This window comes from Salvia hispanica, chromosome 3 (genome assembly GCF_023119035.1).
Source record: "Salvia hispanica cultivar TCC Black 2014 chromosome 3, UniMelb_Shisp_WGS_1.0, whole genome shotgun sequence".
Taxonomy (NCBI): Eukaryota; Viridiplantae; Streptophyta; class Magnoliopsida; order Lamiales; family Lamiaceae; genus Salvia; species Salvia hispanica.
In genome coordinates this window covers 23,531,360-23,548,093 of record NC_062967.1, presented here as the reverse complement: position 1 = coordinate 23,548,093, position 16,734 = coordinate 23,531,360, and the positions used below count along the sequence as shown (strand labels likewise).

The window sequence follows — 16,734 nt, the reverse complement described above, 5'->3', positions numbered from 1 at the left end:
AAAAAAGTGTTTCCATCGAAGAACAGGAAACCCTTTTTCTGTACAGTTAACTGATTTCCCAAATTCCTTTTCAATTAAGTATTTGAGTCATAGATTTTGACACACACAAATTAAATCAAATGGTCCTCCCTTTCCAGTCAGAGGCCATGGACCACTTCATATGGATATGGTCCACTTTTTGTCAATTATTTTTCTCTCCCAAACCACATGTTTCTTTCCTTCTTAATTTTATGTTTCTTATTTTTATCCTTTTGTTTTTTTAAGTTGGGTGACATTGAGATTCAAATTTTCATCTCACAATTATAAGTGATTGAAACAAATCGATGAGCAACCTAAACAAAAATTTTCAAGATCAAAACATATCAACGGCACCCTTTTTTTGTTAGACATGTTTGATCTTTTTTGTTAGCTAAGCATAATTATGTGGGACTGAGTTTTCTATGACTGCTATGAGAAAAGATTGGATTTTTCACATTTTAATGGCTCCCATATTTTATTATCTCAAGTTTTTAAGCATTATTTCATGTTTTTTAGTATCTAAGTACTACATAAGTATCTAATGACAATATTATCATAGTTTGTAATTTGGTTTGAAAATGTAAGAAATGGGCTGTCCGAGTTCTCTATCCATCTTTACAATTATTATTTCAACTATATGGCTACGTATCAAAAGACAATTGATAAAAAGTTTATCACTAAATATCAAAAGACAAACAACAAACATATATAATTTGTCGATAAAAATTCATTTTTTTTGCAACTTTTGGTTTTGTATATTAACATTAAAATCCGTCTAAAAGTTACTAAATTAGTACTATTAATTTGTTCTGATTTTTCAATCAAATTATTAATTTGTTCTGATTTTGCAATCAATCAAGATTTTGCTAACAAAGCTTAGATTTGGCACTATAGGAGGCCAACCAAAACGACGTCACGTTTAAGCCATCGAAATAACATAGTATTATATACTACGTGTATAATTTCTTTTATTGAATTATACTTCCTTTGTTCCATAGTAGTATAGTCTTTTCATTTTCTGCATTCATTTTGAAAAAAAAATAATTATAAATAGTTAAAGTGGAGAAATAACAAAGTAAGAGTTCTCTCTTTCTACTTTACTCTCTTATCTACATTATCTCTCTTATTTTACCCTCTCTCCACTTTAACTATTTATTACTTATCATTTTTTAAAATGAGTATCGAAAATGAAATGACTCCACTTCTATGAAATGGAGAAAGAAGTAATTTATAATATTAGAGAAAAAATTCTATGTTTGGTTCATATCAATGTATAAATTCTATTGTAGAAAAAAATTAATATTAGTTTCTTCTTTAAATGTCCCTCCTCAAACACTTTAAATATCCCCACATGTATTTTTGAACCTTCAATGATCATTTTCTGGATCCGGCCTGGATCAACTTCACAACAAGTTTTCGCTCTTGGAATTGAAGTGTCCAAAATTGCTCATGGCCTACAACTTTCACAAGTTGCCTATATTAAAGAGCTTTTGAAAAGAGCCAGGATGCTTGATGCTAAACATTATCTAACTCCAATGATTTCAGGCCTTGAGCTAAGCAAATCAGAGGGAACATTTACTGTTGATGGCAAGTTTCTCCCTCTATCCACAAAATGTTATCCACGGCTGTCTCGTTCTAGATTTTAAGAAATGTGAAAAAAAATGGAAAAAAAAGTTAATGGAAGGTGGATTCCACATTTATAAATTACTCTAGTTTTGATAAGAAATTTTATATACACATTTCTTAAATCTGCCCGGAAAAAAGGGCTTAAGTTAGTTGGTCCAATCGATTTCTTGAAATTTTCATTAATTCCTAAACCCTCCCTCAAATTCAAACACCAACACTATAAAAACATTACTAACCTTGTTTCTTGATGTGTATGGAATATTAAACAAAAAGTGAAAAGTAATGAGCGCAATATTCAGACTTTGAGAGTGCTGTCTATTGCAGAACACTAATAATAACGGTGCTTGTAAAATTCCATGAAATTTCTTACTGCCACCACGGGTACAACATCGATATGCGTAGTGTACAAACGGGTGATGCAAGAAAAGGGGGAGTGGAATGGGCACGTTTTCAACCCTTTTTCCGGTGATTGTCATGGGCAGCCAGTATAATATTTTTTCTGTCCGTACCCTGACAGCGACCATTGAATGATGGTGCCACATGCTTCCTGTCAAATCATTTCACTTCCAACGGGCTCGATTCATCGTACGCTTAAATACACGGCTCAGATGCTCTCTCTCTCTTGATCAAATGGCAAAGAGCTCACTCACTGAGTCTGTATATCTCTGCCTCATCCCCTGAAACGACTGCCACCAGGTCGACCTTGGTCGGGTGGACTATAAAATAGAGGAAAAGCCAGTCTTTTGATTTTCTCTCATTTCATTTTCTTGAGAGAAAGTGGAGGCTGATAGCCATAGGCTTCACCAAAAAAGCTCTCATTTTTCACTCTCCCTGCTCAATAATCATGAAAATACTTTCATGGGGTTGAAGTTTTCTTGGCAATGCAGTGAAGTTATAATATGGGGAAGAAGAGTGAGTTAGGAAGGAAAGAGATATTGGAATTGAGTCATGGGCGGCTTAGGTTTTGAGGTTTTAATTTCCAAGAATTGTCATTGTGGGTTGTCTTGCTTGACTATAACGAACAACTTTGTTGATAGGGAAAGGAAAATATTAACAAAAGTTTGGATTTTGGTGAAGTGTGGATAAAGAAGCATGAAGCTTTCAACATCAGAGTTGGGTCAGCAGGCTCAAGAAGGTACTCCTAATTATGTCTTATCTTTATCTAAATACTTTTTTCATTTCTTTATGTGAATTGAACTCTCTTTCTCCCTTTCTCTTTGGTAGAATTCCTTTGATATATCTCGTTCAGCTTGTCCTTGTCGTTGAAACTTTTGTCGCCTCAAGTATGCATTTGTCCTTTTCTTGAATGGGCTCTCAGTTTCAGTGCTTGTCAATCAATTAAAGAAACAGAACTCAGTGAGTTAGTTAGTTAATTGGACTTACTTTTTGATTGATGGATTTTCTAATTGATGCTGGGATATGGAAGGGGAGAAGAAGTTCTTGAATTCTGAGCTATGGCATGCTTGTGCTGGCCCTTTAGTGTCGTTGCCAACAGTTGGGACTCGTGTGGTTTACTTCCCTCAGGGTCACAGTGAGCAGGTTTTTCTGAATATTTCCAAAACCCTTGCTTAAGGTTATGCATTTGTCATAGATCTTAACGTGAAATGTTGGCAGGTTTCTGCAACAACTAGTAAAGAAGTGGATGCCCACATACCAAATTACCCCAGCTTGTCGCCCCAATTAATCTGTCAACTCCACAATGTTACTATGCATGTGGGTTTTCTTCGGTAGACGTTTATGGCCTATCTTGTTAGCTAAATCATTTTAGTCGAATGAACGTTAATAAGTAGTTGGTTTGTTTGTTGATTCTCAGGCAGATGTTGAAACTGATGAAGTATATGCTCAGATGACATTGCAGCCTCTGACTCCGGTATTTCTTTATTTAGGAACGCTCGAGTCTTTAATGTTATTTTCTTCTACTCATTCCCCAGAAACCTGACCTGAATCTGCTTGGATGCAGCAAGAACAAAAAGACACATGTCTCCCAGTGGAGCTGGGATTTCCTAGCAGGCAACCAACCAATTACTTTTGCAAGACTCTCACTGCAAGTGATACTAGTACGCATGGAGGTTTCTCTGTTCCTCGTCGTGCTGCAGAGAGAGTTTTTCCACCCCTGGTATCCTATCTTGTCTAATCATCCTCGATGCAAATCTACTTGTACAGTTATTCACAATTTCCTATGGTGCCTCAGGATTTCTCACAAACACCGCCTGCTCAAGAACTTATGGCAAGAGATCTCCATGATGTCGAATGGAAGTTCAGGCATATTTTTCGGGGTAGGTTCCATTGTCGACTCTTCAGACCAATTTAATGTTTACAGTTAAATCCTTTGATGTTATTGCTTTACAATAGTTGCTATATGTGAATATTGTAATTCTGGTTTTAAGCTAATTTGGCATGAATTTGTCTTTTTATTGTCCTGAACTGCAGAAGTGAGTATAAAATTGGCAGAAAGATAAGATATAACACTTAATTGTAAGAATTTTTTCATTCAGAGATACGTACGTAAATGCCAAGATATGCTTATGTTTCAGTTTCCTTCAAATTCCAGAAGGTCCAAACAGAGTTGAATGTGTATGCCTTGATAATGGTGAAAAAAACTAACACTTTCCTTGAATGATGATCATTACATGGCTAGTTGTTCACTTGTTATGAATCATTTTATATTTGTTTCCAATTATTTTGACCTGTTAATTACCAATGTTGGCACCTCCACACTCAGGCCAGCCCAAGCGTCATTTGCTCACCACCGGCTGGAGTGTCTTTGTCAGTGCCAAACGTCTTGTTGCTGGCGATTCCATTTTATTTATCTGGTAAAACTCATATAGCTTTCAACCGTACACATTTTAGTGTATGCACTTGAGATCTTGTTCTGATATTGTAAAATTGCATCTATTTGACTTTAGGAATGAGAAAAATCAGCTCCTATTGGGCATTCGTCGTGCCACTCGACCTCAAACTGTGATGCCGTCCTCTGTTCTTTCAAGTGACAGTATGCACATCGGACTACTTGCTGCAGCAGCTCATGCTGCTGCAACCAATAGCTGCTTCACTGTTTTCTATAACCCCAGGTGGTAATACACTGTGTTCCTCTTTCTTTCTTTTCCCGTGTGCACACCTTCTGATAGAACCTTGCAACATCAGGGCTAGTCCGTCTGAGTTCATCATACCACTTTCAAAGTATGCCAAAGCTGTGTATCATACACGCATTTCAGTTGGAATGCGTTTCCGCATGCTGTTTGAAACTGAAGAATCTAGTGTTCGCAGGTATATTTATCAGTTCAGAACATCTACTGTTACTCCCGAACCATTTTCACACTGTGTCTATACTTGCAATAAACCAATATAAATGTCTAATGTATGTCCATGTAGAAAGAAGATCTGCAAAGCATCTAATCTAATCAATGAGTATTTACCTGGTTAATAAATATTATCGTTTTTTTTTTGTCACTTAGGGAAACTTTTTTCTCAACTCTTGGTCTTTTTGTGCATGTTCCAGATACATGGGTACCATTAGCATCACATTTTATCCCCAGTTTTTAGCCAACCCCTACAATGGTTTCTCCCTTATTTCTCCCTTATTTCTCCCTAACTCAACATTTCATTTTTACATCATCACTAATTTAATTGTTTTATTTTTATATATAATAAAGCTAGCTTATTTAATTTATAAAGATAAATCAAATAAATAGTAATAAAGTTCGTTGTATTAAACACGGGTACACATTACAACGAAGAAAATTAAAAAAAAAAAAAAAAAAAGTACACGAATGGAAATAAAAAATCAAAAAAAAAATTCAAAGAAAAAAAAATTCAAGGGCGGTGGGCGCGGTTTCTATTTGCCCACAATTCTTCGATGATATCGTGTTGTAGTGCTTGATGGGCCTCCTTCTGGTGTATGTCCATGAACGCCTGGAACCGTTCATGTTCGTTGTGCGGTACACCCTGGCGGGCGGACTCGGTTGAGACACCGTGACTCGATGATGCAACACTTGGGTCGTTGGTGACGTCGAGGACGCCTTCGTGTTCATCTTCGATGATCATGTTATGCATGATGATGCACGCATACATGATATCGGCAATATCCCCCTGGTAGAAAAAGCGCGTCGGACCCTTTACCAGTGCAAATCGCGATTGGAGCACCCCAAATGCCCTCTCCACATCCTTGCGCGCAGACTCTTGCGCTCGGGCAAAATACCTTCTTCTATCTCCGAGTGGGCATCTCGATCGTCTTCGAAACACGGGCCATTGCGGATAGATGCCGTCAGCCAGGTAGTACCCCATGTTATGCACATTGCCATTGGCCGTGAATTCGATGGAGGGGCCTAATCCGTTGATCCGCTCGTTGAAAAGGGGCGAGGAATTGGGAACATTTAGGTCGTTGTTCGACCCGGCTATACCAAAATAAGCATGCCAAATCCAAAGCCGTTGGTCTCTGTTAAGGTATTTAACTTAACTTTCTTGCTTAAATTTTTTTTTTTTACTTTCTTGCTTGAAGTGCAGCAGCCACATGCTTGTTTATTTTCTTTTTCTCAAAGTTATGTTTATTCCATATGCAATCTGTTTAGATTTATACTAATACAGTTTTCGTTAACTGAGATTTTTTTACTAACATGCACATTAGGTTGATCTCATTTCTTGCAGAAGTCTGTATAGTCGAAAGATGCACTTCTGCCACAGCTCTGACCTCTTTCGATTGAATGTTTATGTACTCTGTTGTATGTTTGTAGGTTGGTTGGGATGAATCGACAGCAGGTGAGAGGCAACCAAGGGTATCATTATGGGAAATCGAGCCTTTGACAACGTTTCCTATGTATCCTTCACTGTTTCCTCTCAGATTAAAAAGGCCCTGGTATCCTGGCGTTTCATCATATCAAGGTATAAGTTCAAAACTCGAATGCAAAACCAGAATTTGGCTAAAACTTAGATTAACTGTTTGAGTTTGTCAAAGAAAGTGAATGACTAAAACTAATTAGTACTAGTACAATTTACACATTTACTCAATAATCTCTTTTGTTGGAGAAATGCATGTGCAATGATATATGACACATCAATCATCATACTTGTTTTGTGGTGATTGCTTAAGTTCTCAAACTTGACTGGCTCCATTACTATAATGTTTTTGGCTTTCATCTCAGATGCTGGCTCTGAAGCAATCAATGGCATGCCGTGGTTAAGAGGCGAAGCTGGTGAGGTAGGTTTTAATTCCATAAACTTTCAGTCTGTCGGAGTGTTACCTTGGATGCAGCAGAGGTACGAACCGACAGCCTCAAGAAACGATCTCAACCAGCAATATCAGGCCATAATGGCTGCCGGGCAGTTTCAGCAGCAGCCCGTCGCCTATCTTCAACACTCAGGAAGCCACAATCCTCAAACACAGCAGCATCATATAATCCAGCCATCAGTTCCTCTTCAAACCCAAATGCTGTCGGATAATATGCAGAAGCCGATGCCACAGCAAGCTGACAACCAATCTAAAGACAATCATCAAACTTATCCGGAAGCGTATTTAGTGAGGCACCCGTTAGATATCCCTTCCCCTTCATTTACAAAACCAGAATTCTCAAACTCAGCAGCACCTATGGCTCATCCTTGTGTGCAAAATATGTTGGGTTCACTTTGTCCCGAAGGAAGCAGTGGCAATCTTTTAAATCTATCGGGAGCTGGCCAGGCCACGCTTGATGAGCAGTCGCCCCAGCATTCCTGGGTGGCAAAATATACTGGAAAAGATGCTTCCTTGGAACAAGAAAACTGCGGCTTAGATGTGCAGAATCACTCTCTCTTCGGAGCCAGTATCGACTCCGGTCTCCTGTTGCCCACTACTGTCTCCAGAGTCGCTACTGCCTCGGTTCCAGCAGATATGTTCCCTATGGGGTTAGGGTCGTCCGGGTTCCAGAACTCTGTATACGACTACGTGCAAGATTCTTCCAACTTGTTGCAGAACACAGGACAAGTGGACCAACCAGCGCCCGATGGAACCTATGTGAAGGTGTATAAAACAGGATCTGTTGGTAGGTCAGTGGATATCGGCCGTTTCAGCAGCTACGAGGAGCTAAGGCAGGAACTTGGTCAGATGTTCGGGGTTGAAGGGTTGGTTGAAGATCCTCAGAGATCAGGCTGGCAGCTTGTATTCGTAGACAGGGAGAACGACATTCTTCTCCTTGGAGACGACCCGTGGGAGTAAGCATTTATGCATTTGTTTCTTCGTTGTCTTCTTGTTTGTAAAGTTGAATTCTTTGGGGTTGATTAGTAGTGTTTGGGAAATATGCAGGGCGTTTGTGAACAATGTGTGGTACATAAAGATCCTTTCACCTCAAGATGTAGTCAAGCTTGGGAAGCAAGAAGGCGAGTCCTTGAATGCTGGTTCAGTTGAGAGGGATGCTCACAATCTTCATTACTGATTGAGTTTCTCTGTTTCTCTCCTTCAATGCACAACTTATGTAGTATCGACGATATCTACCTATTTTGCTAGATTTGATACATTGCTGTTGTATGCAACCATTGACCACTCTTTTGATTGATATGATGATGGAAGGAAACTAATCTCATGAATTAATGGTTGGAATGTGATATTGATCCAGATTTCCAAGTAGGAGTATATCATACGTCATTAGTGTGAAGGGACATAATAGTAGAAACAGATATATTTCGGGATAATTATATCATTCATGCAAAATATTTTATTATTATTGTATGTTGGTATAAAAAGTTTGAACTTAGTAAATAGATTCGATAATTAAAAAGGTGGGTTATTGTTTTATTATTAAATATGAATATAATTATTTATTTGAATGTGAGATCCGTTTATTAGGTATATGAAAATTATAATTGTGAATATTATCAAAATGTGAAATATACCAAAAATAGTAAAATTGAGCAATATTGTGGACGAAAAGAGTACAAAATATGTCCAACAAGCAAAATGAGACATTACAAAAGTTTTATCTTTTTAATTATAATTAAATTTAGATTCACAATATACTCGATTCATGTAGAATTTATTTCAAACTTCAAGCCTAACGAAGTCAATCACCAAGGCCTTAAGGCTTTATTTATAAATTTGATAGACACTTCAACATAAGAAATAGTGAAATTTGATTGAGTCTGAATGTAGAACATTTTACTTTATTGATAGAAACCCATTTGTTATTTAATTTTTTCTCTAATCATGATTTCACGAAAGATGGAAAAAGTTATTTATCTGATTCACCAATTCAATTAGAGCATTTAACATGCTTATTAAGATCATATGAATTAAACAAAAAAAGTGATAGCAGTATAAATTTACATCAAAATAAGTAAGTAATCTAAATTCCAAAGAAATGGATTGCTCTGATTATGCCCACTTTAATTAAGAAAGTTGATGACCTTTTAATATTATGATGCAATGGTAATTAATCTTAAAATTCAAAATAGAGACATTGTGATTGGATTAAGAAACGCTGATTCAACACGTTTATTTATTTTAATACTTATTGATAAAGTAAACTTTGTGATTTTCTTCTCAGAAAACATAAATTCTTCTAACCGAAAGAGGAAACCCTTCTTCTTAAGCAAAGATGGTGGCACTGTTCTCCAACAAGATCGCCAAGGATGAACTCAAACCCGGCGACCATATCTATTCCTGGAGGCACTCTTATCTCTACGCCCACCACGGTCCTTTCCCCTCTCCCGCTCTCTACAATTATGCATTTTTTAAATATCAGTGTGTGAAATGAAATCTCCATTTCAGTTCGCGCAGCTCTCGATTTTATGCATTTTTTGTCTGATTCTCACTATTCTGTTGATATTTGATGAATTTGGGTGGCAGGAGAATGCCAATTTTGTCAATTTGTTTACTTTTATATATTTGGGAATCGTGTATTAGGAATGGAGTATCGAAGGGATTTTGCTGGAATTAATTTGTTAGCGAAATATGACAATGTTTTTGAGCAAAAAGATAATACCTTGTCTTGTTCTTGTTTAATTTTTCTAAAGGTATACTTTTAGCAATGTGCATCTCAGGTTGTTGAACCTTACTTGCAATTTGCAGACAGATAGTACTATAATCGTCTGAATTTACCAATAATAAAGTGTTCTTGATTCGCCAGTAATTGTTGATTGGGCATTCTACACTTCTTGCATTTCCCATGGTCCTGTTTCTGAGATCAGATTGCAGGTATATTTAATAAGTTGCATTCTAGAGACTACGTGTTAATCGAGTGTATGGAGTCGGACCAATATTAGGTAGTGAATGATGTTTAAATACTCCATATTTATATGTTATCTAGCTGTATGTCATTCTATACTTAACCTAATATGAACATTCACACTGTTGATCACCACAGTTAGCTGACTGTGGTGGCCAGAGTCATGCAACCCATTGCTTTCCTTGCTCTTGTATTAGTAGTGATTAAGGAATTGAGTTAAGAACCTGAAACCTTTTCTAGTTTAAAGGATTCTGTTTTTGAGCAGTTAGGAGAAGAACCCAGATGCTCTTGTGATTAACTCTTTTACTGAGAATTATATATCTTGCTATGTGAAGTGCATTATGTTAGTTGTTTTTTTCCCTTGAAATAGTTCTATATTGTTGTCCTTATTTACTTAAACTTATTTTGTACGAACACAAATTGGTTTTTGACACAGGAATTTCAGTATCTTCCGTTTGGTTGCTGTATATTTTGAAGCTTTATTTAAATTTTTGGTGATAAAATAGTTCTCAAATATTTTCCGTAATGATAAAATACTTAATTAATTATAGAACATATCAAATTTATTTCTTCTTAATTGACCATCAAATCTTATAACAATCTTCAACCTAAAATAATTAGAGAACAAAAAGATGTCCTTAATGGGCTCAGGGGCAAAATAGGAAAAAATTAAATGTGGTGTTATTTTTCATTTTCCAGAGAATTATGGTGATAATTTTCAAATTCCAGGGACCTAAAAGGTGCACACTCCTATTTTATATGATTTGAGGATATATTTGAAGTTCGCTATTCGTACAATTAGTTGTTTTTTGTTCTCTTATATGGTTTCAGGGTATTTTATAACGAAACGTGCTGTTGTGCATTTTATACGATTTTCCCACGATCTCCAAGTTTTTGTCTATGAATGAAGAGGATTGATTAGCATCCTTTCTTCCATCCCCTTTCCGGGCTTTATTGTCAATAACTTCAGAATCTATAGTTTTTCTTTTGTAAGTTAGCTGTCTCAAGTTACTTTCTCTGTGTTATGCCGCGCCAACAAGTTTTATATGCCTATTATTTATTTACCGCATATTGTTAAATGGCTAAAGATTGGGATTGATTATTTGGCTTTTTGTTGTGGATGGGTACCTCCTCTTGGACCTTCATTTTTGTTTTGAATTATGCAATTATTTCACTCACTCATGGAGAACTTTAAGTTTTGGCGTGTACAACATGGGGAAGTTTCCAGTTACTGACATGCTCTCCTTCAACATTTAAACATCAGGAATATATGTTGGGAACGGAAATGTGATCCATTTCACTCGTGGGGCGGGGCAGGAGATTGGGACAGGAACGGTGTTAGACAAATTCATATTTAGCTCCTCTCCATCAAACCCCTCGGACTCTCCCTGCCCAAGATGCGGTGACCAGTCTAAAGATGATGGTGTCATATCTTCTTGCCTTGAATGCTTCCTTTCCGATGGAGAGCTCTATCAGTTTCAGTATGGTGTCACACCAGCCGTGTTTCTTGCTAAAGCTCGTGGTGGCACATGTACCCTTGCCCGTGCTGACCCACCCGAAGATGTCATCCATCGTGCTGAATACCTCTTTCAGAATGGTTTTGGCGGCTACAACATTTTCAAGAACAACTGTGAGGATTTTGCAATCTACTGCAAGACAGGCCTGCTCATCTTCACAACTGTCAGTGTAGGACGGAGTGGTCAAGCGACATCGTTCATAGCTGCAGCCAGTGCCATTGTATCATCACCACTTCGATTTCTGACTACAGGTTTTGCTGGCCTCACAGCAATGGGTTGTGGCATTTACTGCATTAGCCGACTTGTCTCTGATATTGGAGTACGACGTGATGTGATGAAGATCCCGGTTGAGAGGCTCGTTTGTCATCCGGGCCTCAACGAGCCTGAAGCTGAAAGCCTTGTGAGCCATCCGGTCCTTGACGAGCCAGAGGCTGAAACCAGAACTCCCAAAGAAAAGTAAAAACTACTTGTTGCAGCTAAGTTGTGTTATGTATTCTATCTCATTGCATATATATGGTGCTTCCCATTTTACCTGTCATTGATGTAAGATGGCATCTATCAATCAGACTTTGTTTGGCTGCTTTGATAACCATTCACTTGTACGGACATTTTCTGATGTTAATTGGTTGATGTTAATGTAAATGTATTACATCGTCTACTTTATGTAGTGATTTGATATATTTCTTTGTTGTGGTTTGAGACTTTGTGCTTTTGTTGTGCTGGTTCATATTTTGCAGCCGGCTACTGCCTTTTAAAAGGCAGTAAAACAGTATCGAAAATAAAGATAGAAATTAGAAAACTAATGAGGTTTGATCGAGAAATTTCATTATTAAATTAACCCCTAATAATGAAATTTCTCGTTTGATTACGACGTATTTTACCCTACATATGAGTTTTGGGCATATTAGATACTCTCACAGTTCGAATTAAAACAATCGTTTTACTATTTTGGTAAATTTCAAGTTAATTTAGTCATTTTTATTTTTGTCAAAAGTAATTATCTCTCTTATTTTATCCTCTTTTATTTTATTTACTATCCACATAAAACACTATTCTTAAATTCTCTACCGAAAAGAAGTGTCTCCATTAACAAAAAACGGAGGAAACAGAGAAAGTATTTCCTCCATTTCATGCTAGTAGAGTCATTTTTCCATTATTAGGTGTTTTATGGTAGTAGAGTCTTTTTTTTAATAAGACGTAATACATTTTTTCACTCTTATTTTATCCTCTCTCTTACTTTTTTTCTCTTTTTTTCCTCCTCTCCTAATTTATTATCTTTTTATTTAATACATTACACACTTTTTATCCTTTTTATTTGTTAATGTTAATGATCCTAAAAGGGATGCATTATCTCTCTAATGCATAATGACAAAAACGTATAGATTATAGATTATCATTAACGAGTTCGAAATGAATAGTTAAACTGAAACACCGTTAAATAATAAAAACTATGCATTCATAATATAAAATACAAAATAAAATATCTAAATAAATTAATTATATAAAGTAATTAAATTAAATATTTTTATTAAATTATTTTATACCCATTTTAAGGTTGAAACACCTGACTAAAAATATTTAACATTTTATATGATTATGAATACAATTCAACATGTAAATTTTTATGAAGCCTATATTGATTAGTTACTAATTTAATATAAAATAATAATAATAATAATAATAATTATTATTATTATTATTACATAATATTTTTGTGCTTCATAATTTATATAATTATACTATAATTATTTATTAATTACTAATAGTTTTTAGTATTATAACAATAATATCATTATAATAATTAAAAATAATTATAACTATAATCATATTTAAGTACATTTGAATGATATTAAAAATGAATTAATTATTAATTTATAACATCAAAATAATAATATTAATATTGATTAATAATAACGGTATACAGAGTGAGGAGAATGAGAAAAAATATTATAATATCACTTTTGGTACTAATTTTATGTATGTCTAAAATACGACATAAATGAGAAATATAATTGTTTAAAGGGCATTTTGGGAATAAAATTGCATCAGATACCAAAAATGTGATTTATAGGTACTAAAAACAATATAAAATAAAGATCATGTACCATTTACGTGCGAAAGTGAAAGATCAGATACCATTTACGTAGTTAACTCTAAAAACTAAAACACTAGAGAGAATGCCGCTTACAATCATGAGTTTCTTAGTACGAGTAATATAGTATTTGAATTAGTTATGGCTAATCTTGAATCTATCCCAACATTTATGTCACACGACTCACACCCACGTCCCATATTAAATTTGTTATAAAAATAAAATTTTACTATCAAAGAATTGAAGTCACGTCCCATATTAAATTTGTTATAAAAATAAAATTTTACTATCAAAGAATTAACTTCAATGAATATGTATATTAAGGGTCATCTTCTAATGCTTATAGCACCCTATTTCAAAATCAAGATCAAATTTCCATTCTTAGATTTTAAAATGAATGGATGAGATTAAATCTTATGAATATCAATAAATAGTAGACAAAATATCAACAAAATGGTAATATCGTCATTATGTTATCATATGATAATTTTCGTGAATGTTTTTTTATATTAACATAGTGTATTACAAATATCAACAATATGACATAAGAATATCAACACTAGTACAAGAAAATATCAACACATTTATTGAGATTTTTATATGGTTTTATTGAGATTTTTTGATGTATTTGTTGAAAAATCTGGTTATCAACATTTACTTAAAACTAAAATAAAAAATATCAAATTTCATCATTTGAACGTCGTCGGAACATATGCAATTGAGATCTCGTTGGAACCCTTATAAAATTATCTTTAGTTTGATATATTTTTTGCGAAAAAATAATTTAAATCGAGAGAGTTACGTAAATTTAAAGTTTTAAGATGATTTTAATGAGAGGGAATTGACATTAATACCCTCTAATTTTATTTATTAATTTTTTTAATTAAAAATATAATTCATATAGCATATTCCTAGATCTTCTAATCTAATGGCTAACATTTAGTTTTAGTTTGAGATTGCTTAAGCAACTTGTATTAAAACATTCATATGCCGATCTTAATAATCAGTTTTAACTGTAAATAATCTAGTTAAACGGTATAATTCTAATTTATTAAAGTTACACTAAAAGTAGGTAAACATGAACCACGAATAAGACACCAAAAAATAGAATATGGAGTAAAAAAGAGAGGATAGAATGTCGTCGTTGCAACTCTAATCTCTTAGGTCCGACACGTTTATAGTCATCTACAACACGGCATTTCATTATATACTTAGCTCGTATATCTAATTCTAGTATAAGATTAAGACAACTTATTAGCAACCAGCCACTTTTATTTAAGTTATTTTTGCATACGGAGTATTTTTTTTCATTACGATATAAGTGAATGATTTCTTGTAAGTTTTGAAAAACATAGTACTATGAATTACTTCCTCCGTCCCACATTTGGAGTCACTTATTGTTATGGTTCGGATTTTAAGAAAGAGTTGAAGTGTGTGATAAATGAAGTGAGATGGTGGAGTTGGTTGAAGGTAGATCCCTTTTGACTTTTGATTTTTGTTTTGATTTATTTTAATATAGATAATGACATTTTTATGTAATTTTGATGAAGAATGGGGTAAAATTATATGACCAAATATGAGAAATTCTAAAAGTGAAACTGGGACGAATTTTTATGGCAAAAAGTGACTCTTAATCTGGAACGAAGGGAGTAGTATTCTGGTCTATCTCATAGAAGACATGTGGGGACTAAAAATAAGTGTTAGTATTATCTTCATAAAAAGTAATTTTGATAATTTTAGTATGAATTTTAAAGCATAATTAGAGAGAATAAATGGTTAAAGTATTCTAGGTAAAAAAACGAAACACACGGGAAATTTTTTGTTGTAATTTAATTAAGACTAATTTTAGCGGACAACTGATAAGGACTAATTTTTATAAACTCATTAAATTCTAATTGGGTATACTTTCATGCGAGTTGGACTAGGTTAGTTTCTTTTAATAAATCCAGGCCCAACTCAGATCCATTTTATAAGTGACCTTACAGCTTGCACATAAAATTATTTTTATGCATTTTTTTAATTTCTCATAGAATTTGTTTACTACTTTATTAAATAAAATAAAATAAAATAAATAAAGTTTCATATCAATAATTAAACTATTTATAATGATCTTCTATTTTGAAAGATAGTTTATATATATCTAATGAATGGTTTTAAAATTATTATGAAATAAGTACTATATTATTGTTTATATTAAATATTATTAAAATAGATCGTATTGCAATTATTTTAAAAAACTTAACTGTATGGAGAGATTTTACAAAATATAAATTAATATAACTAGGGTAAATTATACTCTCATATCCCACTAAATTAGAGAGTTTTTCTATTTTGATCTGTCTCAATAGTCCTTTTTTATTTTTGGTGATTGTTCTCTATTTATTGAGGTGAGTCATTCTCCATTAACAATACTAATATACTATTACTTTTTTCTATCTATTTCTCTTATTTTACGAATTATGCATTAAAATCCATACTATCCCAAATGTCTCTATTTTTACAGGACGGTAGGAATATTAAAATTAAAGTAGAAATAAATATAGGATTACTAGTGTTGAATTAATTGTGGCCTATTATTCTTTGGGCTTGATTTATTTCTGTGTGGGATGTTGTTTTTTATTGGCCAAGCCCAGAAGCCCAATCTCTTAAGTGAGAGCAGCTGGATTACTGCCATGTGTCCCTTTCACTCGGATGGTGTCTCCTGACCGTTGGATGGAGGGTTTGTGAGATGTGTGGTTATGAGATGTGTGAGACGGTTGGTTTGCTGATTCATAATTTTGATACTCATCTCTCTCTCACCGCTCTCTGACTTCTCTCTACTTCTCCAATTGCTTCTCTGGTTAATTCTTTGGGGTTACTCACTATTCTTGTGTGAATATCCAAGTGTTGAGTGGTAGGAAGGCAACTGCTTCGGTTGCTTGTGGTGTGAGAACGAGGGTTTCTGATCTAAGGGGTTTCAGTGACCTAATCCGGTGTATAAGGGTGATGTGGTGAAGGTATTGACGGTTAGAGGGTAATCTCCAGTCAATTCATCAATGCTCTCTTGGATTTGGTTCTAGTTGAATAGATCTGGGCTATGTGGCGGGCTCTGAGCCATTTTCTGTGATCTATTTCGTTTCCCTTGTGATAGCTTCTGGTTTTCTGATCCGAATGGATCATGTGTGAAGTTACTGACCTTCTTCTTGAGTGTGCAGGATTCTTGATAAGGAAGATGAACCAGCTAGGGTTTCGGTTGAGAGATTTGTAATAGTTAGGGTTCCAATTCTTGTATCATTTGTACACTTACACTTCT

The 16,734-nt window shown here is 34.6% G+C and overlaps 2 protein-coding genes across 2 annotated transcripts; both read left to right on the top strand.

Moving 5' to 3' along the window:
* Nucleotides 1-2,345: 2,345 nt before the first annotated feature.
* On the top strand, nt 2,346-8,196 carry LOC125209633 (auxin response factor 8-like). Its single transcript, XM_048109222.1, has 16 exons — nt 2,346-2,613; nt 2,682-2,779; nt 2,869-2,927; nt 3,071-3,183; nt 3,259-3,357; nt 3,458-3,514; nt 3,605-3,760; nt 3,836-3,920; nt 4,367-4,457; nt 4,551-4,715; nt 4,789-4,911; nt 5,144-5,179; nt 6,054-6,087; nt 6,375-6,522; nt 6,783-7,824; nt 7,916-8,196. Exons 1-16 carry the CDS (start codon nt 2,593-2,595, stop codon nt 8,043-8,045), a joined length of 2,457 nt encoding a protein of 818 aa, XP_047965179.1. The 5' UTR covers nt 2,346-2,592; the 3' UTR covers nt 8,046-8,196.
* A 947-nt stretch (nt 8,197-9,143) lies between these two features.
* LOC125213199 (protein LEAD-SENSITIVE 1) lies at nt 9,144-12,008 on the top strand. Its single transcript, XM_048113597.1, has 2 exons — nt 9,144-9,300; nt 11,098-12,008. Exons 1-2 carry the CDS (start codon nt 9,204-9,206, stop codon nt 11,808-11,810), a joined length of 810 nt encoding a protein of 269 aa, XP_047969554.1. The 5' UTR covers nt 9,144-9,203; the 3' UTR covers nt 11,811-12,008.
* Nucleotides 12,009-16,734: the final 4,726 nt, after the last annotated feature.